Source organism: Dermacentor andersoni, chromosome 6 (genome assembly GCF_023375885.2).
Source record: "Dermacentor andersoni chromosome 6, qqDerAnde1_hic_scaffold, whole genome shotgun sequence".
NCBI classification, from domain to species: Eukaryota; Metazoa; Arthropoda; class Arachnida; order Ixodida; family Ixodidae; genus Dermacentor; species Dermacentor andersoni.
Window position 1 is genome coordinate 44,564,909 of NC_092819.1, and position 18,390 is coordinate 44,583,298.

The following is an 18,390-nucleotide window of genomic DNA, read 5'->3' on the forward strand; positions in this document are numbered from 1 at the left end:
AGATAGGCTCTGACGTCATCACACGGTCATCACACATATCGAAGCTGGCCTGGTCGGTTTCGGTTACGATACCTTCTTTTTCGATTATTTAAGATATCTCCACGTTTCCGAGCAAATCGGTCCACTGTAACATGTGGCAGGGAGGACCTATGCATTTACACACTTAAAGCCGAAGTTGCCCTTTCAATATGAGGCATCAGACTGTTGCGTGCTCCAACCGTGTTTTATTTCGTCTTTATATCGTGTGTCACATTAGCTTTAGCTCCTTTCCGACATTTCCCCGTAAATTAAGTTGGCTTCGTGCTTGTCGCATTCACTGAATTTTGTATTTTCTCGTAAGAGGCACGGAATTATCATGTTTCGTCAGCTAGCTGGGCTCTAGTGGGCTCTCGGCGATATATATATATATGATTGTCTGAAGACATAAGGGATGCATGGAGGAGGGAGCAGGAAGAACATATGTTGGGTATATGGAACTGCTTAGAAGTTCGAAATGGTGGAGACTGGCGTGCTGCCATCTCGATCGTATCCTTGTGAAGTAAGAATGTCTTTTCGCAAAAGTACCAGATTGTGTACCTGGAAGCAAGAGGGCAACCCATGCACAGCCGCCAGGTTGTGTAATTTCCTGGACTGTAAGCGTGCTGGTTGTTTTTTTTGAAATTTTCCGCCCGCTGTTTGCAAGTGATCTATTTAATGAGCTTCGGCCGTGCTTGGGGGGGGGGGGGGGGGTGTCGCAAGATCCGTGAGACGTACGTTTGAGAGAGACGACGACGACCGGAGGTGTTTTACAGACAGAGGCTTCCAAACTGCCAGCCTTTCCTTCTCACTCTCTGGAAATCGAAACGTGCTCAGTGTGCCGCGGCAGCCGTGAATGCCCGCGAAGGTCGTTCACCTTCTACCGCCTTTCAACCGGCGCGCTTTGTTTGTTTACTTTGTTCAAGAACCGCGGCACGAAGAAAAGGAAGAGAGGAGTGGCAGACCGTCGTGCAGTTTGAAGAAATACAATACGTACGTTGTGAACGACATTCCTGAAGTTGTGCGTGCCATTGACGGCAGCGGTTGTATACACACGTACGAGCAAAGTGTCGCACGACGCACGGCTATCGTAAACTATTGACCAAAAAAAAAAAAACTAATAGAAAAGGCCATTCCTATCAATGTGGCGACGCCGCCGTGAAGTTGCCGCACTAGTTCGCTGTTGCGTCACGGATTTTGCCGGCTTCTTCTCTGGTCTTAATTTTTTTTATCTGCAAAGGTTGACCACAGTGTATTCTGAAGAAAGGAGCCAAAACCTTAGCGAGTTTCAAAAACTTTTCCTGCACCATTACAGTCCAAATACGCGAGAAAAAAATATTTGAAATTTGTGACGTCACACTGACGTACGTACGGGCGCTGATGCTTCGGCGCGAAAGTTAGAGAATGGAATTTTGACCCTCATTTCCTATTCTAAATATAAACCGATTACCGAGAAATGAACGCAAATAAAGTTCTTAAACAATAATTTATCGGGATTTCGATTACCGAAAACTTCGAATCGGATCGTACATGAATATTGGAGAAACACGATCTCCCAATATCGTATCCAATACCGAATATGTTCTTTTTCTAAACAAATTACCATATGGAGGTTTCCAGTAAGGGGGAAAATATGGAAAGAAATTACATGTGATTTATAGGTTGCGCGTCAATTGAGAGGCTTGTAAATCGTTAAAAAAAAATGGAAAGGTAAATGTATATGTTGCTTCAATGACTACTACGGTAATGTCTTAAATACCACTTACGTCGTTTTTTTCCCCCTGCATACACAACAGCTGTTGTGGTCCCTTTTAGTACCCGAACAGAAATGAATATTCGTGGACTTCGAAAAGCGAACTCTCGAATCGAATTGCACAATATTTGTATTTGAAATTTCGAATATTCGCGCACACCTACTTTATCAATCTGCTTTATTGCTTAAGTAACACTCAATCAATTTGGACCGATAAACTATTCTTTAAAACCGCTTTTTTTTTTTTTTAATGTCGTGGTGCTCATTATTGGGATACAAAATGAAGGTCCGAGTTAAATTTTTCGCAATTCGCTCCGAAACCCCAGCACAAGTACATTAGAGCGACGTCATGCATCTCAAAGTATTTTGTTCTTTCGTACTTGGGTTCTTGCGACTCGGCAAAAGTTCTTGGAATTTGGCCAGTTGACTCTTTGGCTCATATAGAGTACAACGTAGCCCATCTTTGCCAGTTAATATTCAACTAGGCCTGAGTAGCCGCAGTCAAAATCCATGACGTCCCATTGAGCTGGTGGGTCTTTCTGGTGGACTGATCCTTTCTTTTGCTTCTTTTCTTACATAAATATGTCAAGCCTCCTTTCGCTGATAGTATTCTTTCTATTTTTTTTTTTTTGTATGCATTGTGGAAGGGTAATCTACGGATACATTCCAAATTATTTTTCTCTTTAAGTGTTTCTTTGATGACGTACGCGTCGCGTCGTAATGTCAGTTTAATTGTCTGGAACCCGGAAGGGACGGTGCATTCTTCTGCGGCGCCTCCCCAGAATAGCCTCTTATCTCGGACGTTTCTTCGGAGTCCGTTCTGTACGAGCCGCCGCGTTATGTTCCGGGTCGGCCTGTAGCCGTGCCGCTCTTCCGAAAGCGGGGACCGAGCCGAGCCAAGCCGAGCCCCTCCGGCGACTGACGAGATCCTGCTTGGTCCGCCGTGATGTTTTTAATGCGACAGGAAAACGAGGGCACGGAGGCGTGTGTGCGACCTTGCGCGGATGACCATCGTGCGTGCACGATCCGTGTTTGGGAGACGTCGGCGGTAGCAAGCGCGAACAACAACAACAAAAAAAAGTTGCGTTCATCTCGGGGGCGCGCCTCATGGGTATTAGAAGTTGAACCCACAGGTGCCTGAATTTCCCGGGCGCGGCACCCCCGGCAAAACTTTCGCTCGGTATGTGACGGCGCACCGTTAACTAACGGCGATGTACTGAAGCAAGGTTTGGGTACGGGCTAGGTGGCAGCGCTTGTCTTCGTCGTTCTTTCGGTCCCTTGTCCTTCTATGCGCTGTAAGTGATGTTTGAAATAACGGTGATAGTCTGGTGGGTGTTATGCTTATTCAGGCAGTTACGGCGGTGACGAGGAAAACGCGAGAGAGGAGTGCACCGCCGAAATAAGTGCGTGGGAAAAAAAAACAAAAAAAAAAAAACTGGGCATTTGGTATTGAGAGTGTAAAGATGACAATGTGTTCATTAGCAGACACATGTCACAGGGCTGCTGTGTGCTGCCAAGGTTCGGTAGCCTCTCTCTTTGTTTCTTTTCTTTTCAGAGCAAAGTGTGCGAAACTAAAGAAATAGACCCCCCCCCCCCCCCAGTGCGTGCCGGTAGGAGTTTAACGAGCGCACTTGCGTATATGCGCGCTCGCATGTGTGCCAACGTTACTAATCTAGCAACGTTGTGTGTGAGCGTGCGGTTGGGTGTGTGTGTGGGGGGTGTAGGGGGGGGGGGGGGGATTGCGTTGATGCAATGCAGTGAACGCCTCTGTAGCTGTCGGCAAGAAGGGGGTGTTGAGCGCGTTGTCGTATTGGTCAGGTGATGGGTGTTAAAAATTTTTCTGTGGTTCGATATCGTGTAAGGACAAACAGGCTGTTATATATTTTTTTTTTTTCGTTTGCTTCCAAGGCACAAGCGGCGCCAAATGCTGCGAATATTTTCCCGTAACTATACTTGGCTTCGATGCGTCGCCTCCTTTCTACACACCCATGGCGTCTGTGCGTATAGCGCTCTCTACGCCGCTCCTCACTTTGTCAAGAGCGCCCCTGACCGATTGGACTGACCTCGCGTTCGTTGTATAGGCTGCATTCGTGCCAACCGTCCGGGATGTTTAGACAGCGAAGCGCGTTGGATCGTTATAAGGGCGCCTCCTATAGTGCGTGCATGTAGTACGTACGATGCATGTTTGAAACTGGGGCGGGGTTGGGGTGGAAAGAGAGGGAGCGAGCGAGCGTGAAGGGGAAGGGGCTGCAGAAGAGGGCACGCTCTCGGGCGGTGACATGTTGAGGTATATGCAAAGTACCCGCGGCTCCTTTTTGGGAACACCCGTATTGCGAGACTGTGGCGCCGTGTAAGGTCCATACGCCGTGTATCCTCGAGCGTCTCCTCCGACATCGGGGGGTGCGCTCCGATTCCTGAGGCCATGCCTCTGGCGGTGCGCATTTCCGAGGGGCTACCTCAGGGCGCTGCTGCTGCCGTCTGCCGGTTTTGCGCCGTGAACTGCTGCCTTTTTCTTTGGGCAGTTGCGGAGCTGTTTATCCTTTCGTCGATGCTCGCGGTGGCAGGAATGCGACTGCTGCAGCAGAACACTTCCGGTCGCACGATTCTAGCGGTCGACGTTGCCTTGAATCTGTTTTGCGTATTCAGCATACCGCACCGTACCGTATGCTGAATGAATGAGTGTTCAATAGTATAGGATGGCCCTGTAGTCCTCGGTGGGGCGCATGATCCAATTAAAGGAACACATTTGACTGCGCAGACCAGCTTTGACGACAAAGGTCGCCTGTGCCTGCTGGAGTACGACAAAGGTCGTATTACAGCCTTTATTGGGTATATAAAGTCCTGTAGATTTGTCTCTGATCAGCAGATACGTCTGCAACTAGGCCGAATTTAACCCTTTTAGATGTCGGTTAATTCTGTTGATTGAAAACTTATTTCACTGCATTTCTTACTTCTTCAGAATCATAAAAAGCATATAAGAATTATGAATTTTTTTAGTGAGTTTTGTCAGGTCTACAGAATGTGGACTCCATGTGAAAACCCATGACAGGAACATCATATATGAAAACATTAACTATTTCATGTCTAGCAGGATTGAAAAGCACCTATCTAGCCACTTGAAAATAATGCCTGGTGGAAAACATTGTGAAAAAAAACAACGAAAGAAGTCAACCTGCTACAAACGACATACTGACACCGATAAGAAATACCCAGCTGCCTACCTTCTCACTCGTTTTACTAAAACCTTTACTAAAACATTCTGCACTTGTTATTCAAACTTTCAAACTTGCAAACATGCAGCACTATTCCAATCAGAAGTGTTTGAAATATGTATGCGACACAATTTAAATATATTTACTTTCATCAATGCTTTTGCTGTTGATGCAACACCTTGGTGTACACAATTGTGTACACAGCGCCTGAAAGGGTTTAAAAAAAATTGAACTTTGGAATTCTACCACAACTTGGCGCACGGGTTCCTTCCAAGTTCCACACAGTGCGAAAACTGGATACGTTTGCCCGGATGTTAATCTTTCGATATACGTCGAACGCGATGTGTAACGCGCTCTCGACAAAAATTGCATTGTCGCGGTATTTCTTTTTCTTTTCTTTCATTTTATCTTCGGAACTCGCAACGCCTTCATATCTCTCTGGGTCACAGAAAATGCTCGCGCGATATCTGACCATGACAGCGTGTGGAATGCTTTTGGAACGTGCGTTTGCTCTTCACATACCGCAAACGCCCTTAGGAACAACATCGAATGAACAGTCGCATAATCTTTTTAAAAGGGGCCCTAATGAGAATGAGGTCAAGCTATTATAGTACATTGGTTGTTTGCACAACTAGATTTGCAAACAGCAAAAATTAAAAAGAAAATGCAGGTAGCGACTTCACTTTGCAAACCCTGCACCAGCCATAGGCAGCAGCTCTTGATGCCGTCATGTATTTTAGCATTAATCTGGCCGAGTCTAGCTAATCGTTTACGAATAAGAACAGTCGCGCTGCATTCGAAAAGAACTCATTTTCGCAACGCCTGTGCAATTTTCCTGCACAGAAGCACGCGAGAACTATTTGCGAAAAATACGCCATCTTTACGTCATATTTGCGACGTCTGTGACGTCATATTGACATCAGCAACCTAGCCGAATCGGCGCGTTCTTCGGGAAGCAAAATTTGGCTTTCTTATTTTGCGCTGAGCCAGTCTTTTGCCGCCGAAGAACTGCAGGAATAGTTCTCTGAGGGTCGGTATGCCTGTCCGAGGCTGATTTAGTATTTCTCTTTATCGTCGGCTTAGAGGGACAATAAAGGAAAATATTAAGTCGAGTTAGATTGAAAGATTAGACATCTAATAATTTCGTCATGCGTAGCGAGAACAGAGTTTTAGTAAGTGTGGAAAGAGAAAAATGGAAAATCGAAATGGCGCCACCTGTTGTGCACTCTAGCACCTCTCCTGTCACTTTAGCACTGACTAATTCACAAAGGGCACCATAGAAGTGGAAATTTTTGTCTGTTAGACAGGCAAAATAAGAAGAAAAAAAGCTTGGCGGCGCGAGCCATCGCCCCGTTTCAAATGGGATGCTCAAAGCATCCATCCATACATTCATCGATCCCTCTATCCCGTCCATCCATGCATGGAGGAAGAAAAAGATAGGAGGGGGCATACCGCAACGCGATTGAAGCCAGCCTGGTGGCCCGACACGATCGCAAGTCAAAATGCGCGGTTGGTTTTAGCAGTATCCATCAAAGCATTGAAGTACTCTGATTTTAGTGTTCCCGCTCTGCAGGCAAAGCCACGGCAGAGCAGTCGAACAAATGCGCACCGAATGAAAACTACTGGCTTAGCCACTGGGAACCAAGCGCCTCAGCAAATCTCGATTCTTGCTCTGTGATCTCTACGCAAGAAGTCACGGCTTGGGCCACCACTGTGGCTTCTCTTGCCAAGGCTGGCTGTGTGACGCAGTGCTCCCTCCTATACTTTTCTTCCTCCATGCATCATCCATGCACCCACATAAATGTTACGTCAACTCGTCCGCTGTGGCGCGGCCGGTTGAACTTGAGGAGCAGCAGCGGCACTTGCGGCAGCTATTTTCTTCGCAACAAAGTAGCAGATTGGCACACAAGAAACGATGACAGACTCCTAGACGAAGAATCTATCGACACAGTCGACTTAATATTTTCCTTTACTGTCCCTTTAAACCACAGTGAAACGTATCCTGAGCCTCAATTCATTGATATTACAAGGCACTGGTACACACAGCCTTTCTCAGGCGACAAATAGTCTTGCATAAGTCATGGCTGCGTGCCTGACGCAAGAGCCAAAGGGAAGCGCCGCCTTGATAGTAGCTGGCAGACGCCAGGTGTTGCGCGCTGGCGCCTTCGGTGTCCCCTTCCTTTCCGTTTGGTCGCTTGCTTGGGCACGGCTGCGTTCGGGAACATGTTTGAGCGATTGCGCATGATCGCTAGAACGAAGTGTGGCAGCAGCGTACAGGCGACACAAACCTGCCCTTCGAAAGCAAGAGTAGTCTGTGACGCTTTCATGTTTTCTTTTTATTCTCTCTATTATTTTACAGCACGTGCCAAATGATCGAGGTAACTGCGTCCACCGCGGCTAACGAGGTCGACTTGTTTGTGGTGAACAGTTCGTGTTCTGATATCTCGTGATGGTGTGAATCGGACGCTGAGAGACCGCATCTCGACCTCTACACGCAATGCGAGAAACGGGTGGGGGGGCGCGTTCTTCTATCATCTTTTCGCCCGGCAATAACGATGCACTCCAAGCGGGCCCGAAAGGGGTGGATCGTCTGCCTGATCGATCACGTGCCGCTAAAGATCGCGCAGCGCTATCGTCGTGCGAAAAGAGGAGATCGTGCTCCAATCGTCCCCATACTTTAACCGGTCTTCGTACTACGGTCTCGCGTCTTTTTGCGCGTGCAGGGCTGCTGGAAGTCTGCCGGTGCTGCTCGGACCGACGGTACCCCACACGGACTGCTCGTCCGGCGTGAGAGTGCGAGGCGAGGGCGAACACGAAGGTGCGCCGACGCGCGCGTGGTCGTGGGGGGCGTTGGGCGGGCAGCCCCGAACGCCTCCGGCGGCTGCGGCAGCATTCGTTCGTCGCGCGCGAGGGTTCTTGCCAAGGCCGCCGACTCGTGGGTCGTGCCGTGGGCGCGCCGCGCTCGGCCGACGCTCGGATCGCTGGCTTTGGCCGCCGTAAACCACGCACACCGCACACTGCGTGTGTTTGTGCGGGCCGCCGCCGCTGGGGCCTCCGCAAACACGCGCGAAATCCCCTCAATGGGCGCGCGGGTATTCCGGCGCGCCGCCTTTGCGTGCGTGGGGCAGACCAGCTGGCGGTGCGGTGATCCCTTCCTAATGAAACGATTTTCATGCACGCGCTTTGGTCGAGCGGCCGCCGGCAGTGCATCCCCCTCCCCCTTTCCTCCTCCTCCTCCTCCCTGAATGTGACGCGTCGTAGTAGAAGAAATGGCAGTCCGCCTCGTTTGCCGAGAGTTGTGGATCTACGACACAGCCTGCCATTTTGGAAAAACTGAATGTTATTACTAGTGGAAAGTTGGGTGAGTCGGTATATACATTCATAATGGTAACAACGCGAACGAAACGACGACGGAGTGAAAGGACACATGGGCTAGCGTTGACACACACACAGACAGCGCTCGTCCTGTGTCCTTTCACTGTCATCGTTTTGTTCGCGCTATTACCATTATGAATGTTATTTATAGTCTGTTACCAAGGCGTGCACAGTTCCCGGAAACTGAAACTGAAGCCAATGCTCAAGATGAAAGTAAGGAAATGGGTGCCTTCTGCTTGGAGTAGTACGCATCAAGCGCGCAGCAATTGTCGCGTCATTGCGTTAGCTCTTGAAGCCCCTACACTTACTAACGCTGGCGTATCACCGATCGTTGACTTACTTATGAAAGTGCGCGTCATTACAGCCTGATTGCGGACTAAAGGCGCCCGGACTATGTATGGCCTCCATGATGCGCGCCGCACGCTGCTTCTCGGAGGCCTGCTTTCGGGTGCGCGTTCGCGGGTTGCCTGCGCCCTTCCCGTGATTTAATGTGAAATAAATGCCTGGCGTATTAACTTGTTGGCAACATTACGTAATCGTGTAGTTACGAAAAAGTGTACTTGAAATATACGATTTACTTTTTTCATCCTATACTCCGGCCTACAAATTGCAGTCAAATTCCATGTTTTCTAGATTTTCTCGAGCGTGTTATCTCACCTACGCACGTCATTTTGATTCGTTATCAGTGACATGCAAGATATCAGTAAGACGGTACATGGAAATTGTGTAATATTGGTTGTGTTTTTTAATGGCTGTGCGATTTGTGTAATGGTGTTGCATGTCGGGGCCCGCATTTTGTAACGTTGTAACGCCGAGGCCGATACCGCGGATAACGGCGGCGCAGTGGCATGCGAGTCATAACCGATCTTACCGAAAAATCTCGGTATGGCACGTATGCGACAAATTCAATAATCTCATAGGAATATTAAGAACGTTAAGAGACAGATAGAGAGCGGTTTAGATCAGAGAGCAAACGGGTATAGACGATATTCTATTGATATCAAGAGAAAGAAATGGAGCTGGGCAGGCCATCTAATGTGGCAGTTAGATAACCGTTGGACCATTAGAGTTACAAAATGGGTACCAAGAGAAGGGAAACGCAGGCGAGGACGGCAGACGACAAGGTGGAGCGATGAAATTAGGAAATTCGCAGGCGCTAGTTGGAATGGGTTGGCGCAGAACAGGGGTAATTGGAGATCGCAGGGAGAGGCCTTCGTCCTGCAGTGGACATAAAACAGGATGGTGGTGGTGGTGGTGGTGGTGGTGATGATGATGATGATGATGATGATGATGATATGAATACATATGTTTTTATGTGTAATATGACACATTTTGATAGGGGAACCATGACGAGGAGCAAAAAGAATGGAAAATGAAATGGAAAAATAGGGCCTCTGACTGCAATTCTGAAAAGAGGGGCGATTAAGGTGCAGGATTTTATCAAGCATTCTTAGCACTTCAACTTACATTCGGAATTATGCACTTTTGTGTGTCATTCCTCTTAATTATAATAGTCAATCAGTGTAGGGTGTTTGTAGTGTATTGTTGGCCTTTCTTTTTATATCACTAATGCTTTGCTCATTTAAGCTTTTTAGTTGCTTTAAGATCTCATAATTAGTGATTTTGTCTTTTATCGTCAGCATCACATTTATGCAATACTGCTTAAACTAAGCATGGTTCTCAGCACAATCTCTTTGTGCAAGAGTGAACTAAGTTTGAAAGAAGAAAGATTGCACTTAACTAAACGCATTGCACAATATCCTTGCATTCTGCAAAAGTACAGTTGCCATGGTTGCTGAGCACATCATTGGAGGCTCGATATCCAGCCACGGTGGCTGCATTCTGATGGGAAAGGAAGGCAAAATGCTCGCATGTCATGCTTTGGGTGCACATTAACACGTTCACTGCGGCAGTACATTTTGAAGTCTCAATGCCTCATGTGTAGGGACCCAGTGGTGAGTCACCAGAAAGTTGTGCTCCTTTGAAACTTCGTCAAGGTGCAGACAGATAGCGCCATAATGTGTTGGATCAGAAACAAGGATTCTTCTTTCTTTTCATTGATTTCTAGCAAAGGTGTCGCTTTTGCACTCCAGGAAAGCCTTACATAGCCATGCAGTGGGAATAACTGCTGTGGTGTACCGATCACTCACGCCATAGGCAACGTGTTAAAGAAGCCCTAGGTGGCTGTAATCAATCGTAATTTCCAGTATGGTGCCCTAATATCATTGTACAGCTCTGGGATGTTTGAGCAATACTGCATCAACTGAGCACCATTTGCAGCACACTTCCCTCAACCCAACTCCTTAGGTGGATAATTAATCCCAAAATTTTGTTTTTGTGTGTGTGCAGGAGTTGAATAATTATGGCACTTCATGCAGCAGCAGCGCATTGGATAGCATATTGCCTTAGTGCAAAAAAAAGCTTGTGTGTTAGCGAGTAAATTATATGAAGTGTGTGTACACATGCAGGCCAAGCAGCGAGCCTCCGTGCTGTGGCTGGTGTCCAAGGCACACCAGAACCGGGTGCCCCCCGAGCTGCGTGAGGTCTTCTACCGGGACCAGGCGGAACAGGACCGGCTGCGGCCGCAGCTGGTGCAGGCGCTGGCCAGTGGCGAGCTGTACTGCCTTGCGCTGGCCAACATCTATGCCGACCCCAACTATCACAGCCTCAGCCACCAGGGCGTCGTGCAGGCACTGCAGCGAAAGGGTGTCGAGGTTGAGCCACCTGCCGACCACACCCCCCTCACCGAGACCGTGCTTGCCCAGACTGCTCCGCTGCGCATGGTTTGTAGCTTGTTTCTAGAGCGACTGCAGTTGAGGGTGCATCGTCAGCTTTTAAAGGGACACTTAGAGAAAAACGCTGAATCAGTTCAAATTGATAAAGTATTCTTGAAAAATTATGCTTTCGTTGATTTCGCAGTAATAGGGTGATTATCAGAAAAGAAAATAAAGGTCAAAGATTCAATTTGGAATTTATGCGGGAAGTTCAAGGCGTTGTCACTGCCAATTTTCTGTATTTGTGTTTTTTCTGCCTTACCAGGCTTCTTGCAGTAAGAGCATCTGTTTTGGTATTGTGGAAGAGTAACTTACCAATACAGCTCAAGTCATTTTTCTCTTTAGTGTCCCTTTAAGGAAGAGTGAATCAAGGTCCGTATACCTCCTTGAAATAATTGAAAACACTTGAATTTGGAAAAAGAAACTCAAGGGCTCTTAAAACTCTTTGAAAATGAATGTGTTCCTTGAAAACTGGGGTTGGGGACAATTATTGAACATTCAAAGTAACAAACTCCGCATTACAGCTATACCATAGACACTGTGTATCGGGAAATGACCTTGGATATTTTTTTTTCATAGTGCCGCTAAGCGATGAAATGTGAAGTGTCCGCAGCCATCAATGACAGGCATGTTTAAATTACCATTGCCATCATGGAACTAGACAAAGCCAGATCAAGGGACCAATTTGCCCCACTATTTTTGTTGTTTTGGCTGGTTTCGTACCGTAGCCAGCATGACTCCAATTTCTAGCCCTACGCACTAGAAATGGCTGGTGAAAAGTAAGTTTCAGTCATTTGCCTTTAATGTGACAAGTATCTTTGACTGAAGCCAGAGACTACTAACCATTATGCTAGAAGGACATCGTTACAATGGAAAAGTCAAGTTTGAAAAGGTACTTGAAGTGCTCAAAGCGTGTGTCGTACTCAGCAACTGCTTAGCTGCGAGAAATTGCAGCAAAAACAAACGAGGTTTCATTATCTTTCAGTGTATGTGTACAAGTAAGGTTTGTTTCCCCTCATTGAAGTTTGGTCTTTGACATCCTTGAAACCCTTGAATTGTCATTGTATATTGAGTGAAAGTTCTGTACAAACCTTGGCAAATAAGGTTGCTTCATGAGTACAGTTTGCGTAACTAAGTGACAAAGGTGATCTACAAATGCTTTTTGACTAATACGTTTCATTTGAGTGAGCACAGTTTATGAAAGAAACATTTGTGGCATGTTCTCAGTGCTTGTTTTCTTGCTGTACAGAGTGCCCACATGGCTGTCATCAATGGCATTATGGAATTGTACATCAAAGAAGTGCTCATACCCATCAAGGTCTTTGAAGTGGTCAGGTAAGTTCAATTGGCCGAATGCCAGACGTGTCCAGTTTCTCTCCTTGGCGCAAGACTTGTAATTTGCCTGCATATTTTCAAGTTTAAGCACGGTACGGCTGTGTACAATGAGCTTTTGAGCTGTTAGGTATGACCAGCCAGCATATTCATTTTCTGTTAACTTCCTCCTTAGGCGTAAAAACATTGATTATTATTCTGACATGTATTATGAGTGACAAGTAACGGTACACTGAGGGCCTTGATTTCTTTTGTTAGTTACAACTGGAGGAAGCTAACAGACAACGAAATCAAGGAAAGCATGGGAAAAAAATTGATTGGTTTTTTAATTGAAATTTTGAGAAATTAAAGTAAACAAACGGGCAGCTTGGAGCCATACCCACTTCTGCGTGACCCATGTGATGCTCCACTAATTGAGCTGTAGTGACATTTATCATCTCATCCACTTTCTTTTGTACTAAATTTAGTCCTGTGTTAGTCAGTGCCATTAATGGCCAAAATGGTGTTATGTTAAATAAATGGAATGCCACTGGGGTGACACAAATTCCATCATGTGGCTTATCAGTATTCGTTATCTCATTTGCAGTGGCATGTTTACCTCTTGCAGAACATACATTGTACAGTGCAGTCCAATGGTAAAGGGGATACATGAGCATAGAGCTCATGCTAATTGTCCCCCTCTGGTACAATCGCTGGGCAGTCGCTCTGTACAATCACTCTGATTTGCAGCAGATGAGTTGTGGTTGGTGGCACTGGGACTTTACTACCCGGGTACTTGTGTTGTACGTGGACATAGCTTCAGCTGACACTTGCAGCTTAGGATGCTAGCAAAGTGAAAAGGCCTGTCACCAGACCCCATTGGAAATTTTGCTTGTATACTGGAAGTTGTTAAGTGCCATCTAGGGAGTGTTTTACCACAATAAATTTTCAAACTAGTTCATTATTAGAGGAGATATTATTTGTGTTGCCGTTCTGCCAGGAGGTGAGCTGTACTGATAACATCAGCACTCTCTGCCTTTGCCTCAACTAGTGTTAGCAAGCAACTTTTATTCTCTGCTTTCTCACATACCAGAGCCGAGAGACCACATACCGTTTATCTCATGAGCTTTGCATGCCTTCTTTTTCTATTCTTGCTGCATGGTTTGATACTTTGCATACACCATCGTCAGTGTGTGATCGATGCCCTGCACTTGTCTATTTTCAATGCCTAAGCCTAGTGAGGGATCCTTTAACAGCAAAATGCACTGTACACTGTAAGCAATGGCGAGGGGTCACTGTTCTTCCCGCAGACGGTTTTCAGCTGTCGGCTACCCGGAGGAAGTTCCCGTGGACGCAGAGGATGCAGCGCTGCTCTGGCTGAACAAGTGCTCAGTGAAGATGCGGCATCGCATCGAGGACGAGCTGGGGCCCGGGCAGCCGCCTGTTGGGGGCCCGCCTGTGCTGCAGGACCTGGCGGACCTGAATGACGGTTGTGCGCTGGCTGCGCTGCTCAGCTTCTACTGCCCGCAGCACCTGCCCTGGCACGACCTGTGCCTGCCGGGCGACAGCCTAGCCGACTCGCTTTACAACCTGCAGCTGAGCCAGCGCTTCTGTGATGCGCATTTGCCGCACGATGTGTTCTTCCTGACGGTGGAGGATGTGCTCTTTGTGCACCCTTCCATCCGGCAAAACCTTCTCGCCCTCCTTGCCGACCTCATGTTTGTGTTTGAGATCCGGCCGGCGAAGTGTGTGCGACGGCCGGGACTGCGGTACGATCCGCCCAGTGCTGAAAACTCTCTTCAGGGTAAGACTCCTCTCTCTTTTTAAAATTCTTTTGAGATGTGCTGCAACAGCGGTTGTGAGCTTCTTTCCTTGTTAGAAAAAGTGATGTGGTTGTTGCTGTTGGTACTTGTCGTCCTGTCATAAGCAGCCTCATCCCCAACCCCACTATGCTGAATGCAAAAGATTTAAAATGAGAAAAGAAAATATTGTCACCTCACAATCCTTGCTTCTCACGAGAAGCGTTTTTCACCTTTGTCCTCAACCAGCCACACACTGCTGCAGGACTAAACTTTGCTTATATGAACAGCAAGTAAACATAATGAAATCAAAGTGACCAGACTCATGTTTGGGCCATTAAGGCTGAAACTGTCACAGTCAATGTGCTGCAGATTGCACTGTAGTGTGGTATGGTATGAAGAACTTTATTTAGCTCCTGAGGGATCAGTCTGGGACTGATGCGGGCCGCTCCCATGTCAGTACTACAGAGAGGCCGAGCCCCTCTGCCGTCACACGGGCCCTCTGCACAGCCCCGAGTTGGTCTGCCAGCACTTCACTGTGCAGCATCCGCTGCCACCACTGTTCACCTCGAGGACCATCACTGGCCAATGCCAAGCAGCGCCAAAGCATTTGTTCTAAATCGAGCAAACCCCCACACTTACTACAATAGACTGAAACCCCGCAGTCCGGATTAATTTTATTCATCATGACCGTATTTTATTCATGATTGCACTGTAGTGGCAAATGTCCTTTTGTTTGTTTCATTTGTATGTGTGCATGTGCTTGCGTGTGCACATGTGCATATGTGCCCACATACTATAACATTGTGTAAAGCACTATTTCTCAATCTCGTGTGTCTGATGCTTAGATGGGCTGGGCACAAACTCACTTACTAGACTCTTCTTCCTTTAGTAGAGCATTTTACTTTAAAGGCCATGTGTACATGCGGGCACCGTTCCAAGTCCAACATGTATATGTATTCTTCCTCCCCTGCAGTAATGCCTTTGCGTGCTGCAGGTATTTTGAATAAATTAATTAAATGAACATATGAATTCCTCCATGCTTGTCCTTGACATGCCAGGGAGTAGCCTGGCTCTGAAACTGAAAATTTTTTATCATTATATTTCGATAAATCTTGATGAAATTAGGTATACTTGTTTAGTTTCTCTTGCTGATTTTAAATATTATTTTGTTTTAGTTAATTATTTCACGTGTTAACTAAAATTAATCTAAAATCACATACTATTGTTTCCAGCCTCTATCGTGAGAAAATGGAAAAATAAAATTTAATTTTGATGCATGCATCAATAGCCCAAAAGGTGAAAACAGTAATGCCAGCATAAGTATTTTGTAAGTATAAGTATAAGTATATTTTTATGAGTATTTATAATACATTGCAGTTCACTTCTTGGTATGTGGAAACAATGCAGCAAGAAATAGAGCAAAGTATATAAATTTTAAGCCAGAACTTTAATATCTGCCTGCATTATACCACTTATCATACATGCAGCTTCATACCGAAAAAAAAAAAAAAGATTGTATCTGCTCTATGTACTGACCACGGTGTAAGGTGTGTACTCTTTAGGTGAGGACACTCGCGAGACACGATCGTCCAGATAAAGTAGCAACAGCACACGTCCCTCGGCTCGGTGACAGCAATGGATACCTTTCGGAGGGAAGACGCAACTTCAAGACAGAAAAGGTTTTATCTGCTGTTGCTATAGAAACTGGTGCTTCGCGGGAAATCCGAAATGATTGAGTGATGTGCGAAAGTAGGTCACCGTGGTTAGGGGAAAGCATGGAGGAGAGGGCATCGCCTCGTCGGAGCAGATACAGCAACGCTACGCCGCATACAGACACTGTTCTCTGGTTGCTTGTGTTATCTACGCATTTCTTGTCCGTTCAAGCTCTCACCTACGTTCTAACTGAAGTTGCGTCATCCTGCCGATAGCTATCTGCTGTTGTCACCGAGCAGATGGATGCCCACTGTTGCTATTTTATCCGGTCGATTGCATCTCACAAGCAATCCGAGAAGTGTCCCCACCCAGACAGTATATATCTTGCACTGTAGTGCTGAAGTATCAGTGCTGGCAGATTGCAAGTGTAAAAAAATTTAATTGTGAGAAAATTGCAGAAAATCAACTCGGGATAGGATGGATGTGGATATATGCAGTTAATTTTGTTATTACTTGACCACAATAGCAATCCGTGAAGCGGGGTACTCTACAGATTAGTGCAAAAAGAATTATGTGTGTCTAAATAGTCAGTTCTAAAAATTAATTTTTTTTTTTTTTTTTCAATTTTTGGTCTCCTAGGCCTGCTTAAAGAGCAATGGTTTTGTAAATCAGCATTTCACTGTGACAACAGTGTGCATCGCTTTCCCAGTAAAATGAACCATTTTCAGCTGTTTTGTGAATGGATTCTTCCATATTATGTAAATGCTGATGAAACTCATTCTCACAGTTCTGTATCAGGTGTATCTTTTAAATTGTGAAGCATACAACGTGCCTCTAATCTACACAGTCACTTTCAGCAAATATAATGTCTTGGGAATATTCATGCTTGAGAGGGAGAGCAAATTCTTCAATACACTAGCTTCTGCATTTAAACACCCCACGGCCAGTATAATGCAAGTATTATTTCAGCTCAGTTCTGTTCCTTTCTTATCATCCACCGGTCACGGCCAGCCCATCCCTGTTATAACATGAGTGTAGCACCGCTCGAACCACTGACAAGGTGTGAAAAGGAATAGCATTGGAATAGAATTGCTGCATTAGCCTAGCCCAGGATTCAAATATTTGGTGCTTGGAAGGGCTGGTGAATTGAAGGTAGTATGTAAAATAGCACTGTTTGTTTGGCAGATCTTACATATTCAGAGGCCGCCCACAAGCAGTTGCTATTCATCAGAGTGGCATTTTGGCCTACTGCAAAATCTTGTATGTGGTGGAGCTTTGCAGGTCAAGGAGCAAGTCTGCCTGCAGCTCGAGAATGTCTGATGTGAAATTCAACACTAAACTTAGCACGCACCTTGCTAAAAATACAGCAGTGGGGAATAAATTTTATTGATCAGCTTTTATGACGTAAAATAAGTGTTTATTGCATTTGTCAATATTGTGTCACTACTACCATTACCTTTCTGTAGAATATATGATAGTACAAAAAATATTGCTTTGGGTAAGTATGAACTCACACACCAACTTGCGGCTAATGAAAACAAAGCCCATAAATACTCAAAGTAAGCTTTTATTAACAGTATTTAGCTTTTGCAACGTTGAAGGCTCACAGTTGTGAAAGAAGCATTACTGTACTGTACTGTACTAAGATCTGCTAGCATTTGTTACTCTTTTTTATGATAAACATTTGAACTGATTATCTCTCCAGGCAACAAACACACTAATTCATTTTATTCGAATATGGAAACTGTAAAGCTTTAAGTTCTTTATGCAATGCTCTGGTATAACCGTGCTCATCCCTGTGGTTTGGAGTTCAAAAGGACACTTCTTTATTTCACATACTTGACATCAGCCAATTGGATGCACCACTCTTATCGATGTTCACTATTCCCTTCAGAGGTCCATTGATTGTGTCCATTGAAAATTTAATTTCGCCACATTTTCTACATCTTTAGAATCACAAGAAACGTACAGCTGCAATACAGGTTAAACATTTTCAATTCTTCAGTGAGTTTTCTCAAGTTTACAAAATGTACACTCCGTGCGACAACTCTCAATAGGAATGGCACATTTGGAAACATTCATTATTTCATGTATAGCATACTTGGAAATCACCTACTCAGCCACATGAAAAGTATGCCTGATGTAAAACACATAGAAAAACGGTGAATGAAGTGAACCCATTACATGACAACATACCGATGCCAAAAGCAACTCCGGTCCATCTACATTCTTGCTTCTTTTACTGAGATATTTGACAAATATTAGTAAAACTTGCAGCGCAGATCCTATGAGAAGTGTTTCAAGATGTATGTGACTTGTTTGAAATAAGAAATATTATTTTGATCAGTGCTTTTGCTTTTGATGCACTGTCCTGGCATGCATAATTGTGCACACAGCGCCTGACACAATTTGGGGTTGGGAAGTTTAGTTTCCGAACCCTAATTTGTCAAGCACTTGTCGTAAAGGGGCAGCGGCCATCATTCTTACATTGTGTT

At 45.6% G+C, this 18,390-nt stretch overlaps 1 protein-coding gene across 1 annotated transcript in view; it reads left to right on the forward strand.

Annotated features, from left to right (window-relative positions):
* The window catches only part of Patronin (calmodulin-regulated spectrin-associated protein patronin), a 45,419-nt gene that overhangs the window by 10,864 nt on the left and 16,165 nt on the right, over positions 1–18,390 (forward strand). The window contains exons 2-4 of the mRNA XM_050170775.3: positions 10,824–11,138; positions 12,379–12,464; positions 13,751–14,244. Of these exons, the coding sequence (XP_050026732.1) occupies positions 10,824–11,138; positions 12,379–12,464; positions 13,751–14,244 (895 nt within the window). The remainder of the gene's footprint in view (positions 1–10,823; positions 11,139–12,378; positions 12,465–13,750; positions 14,245–18,390) is intronic.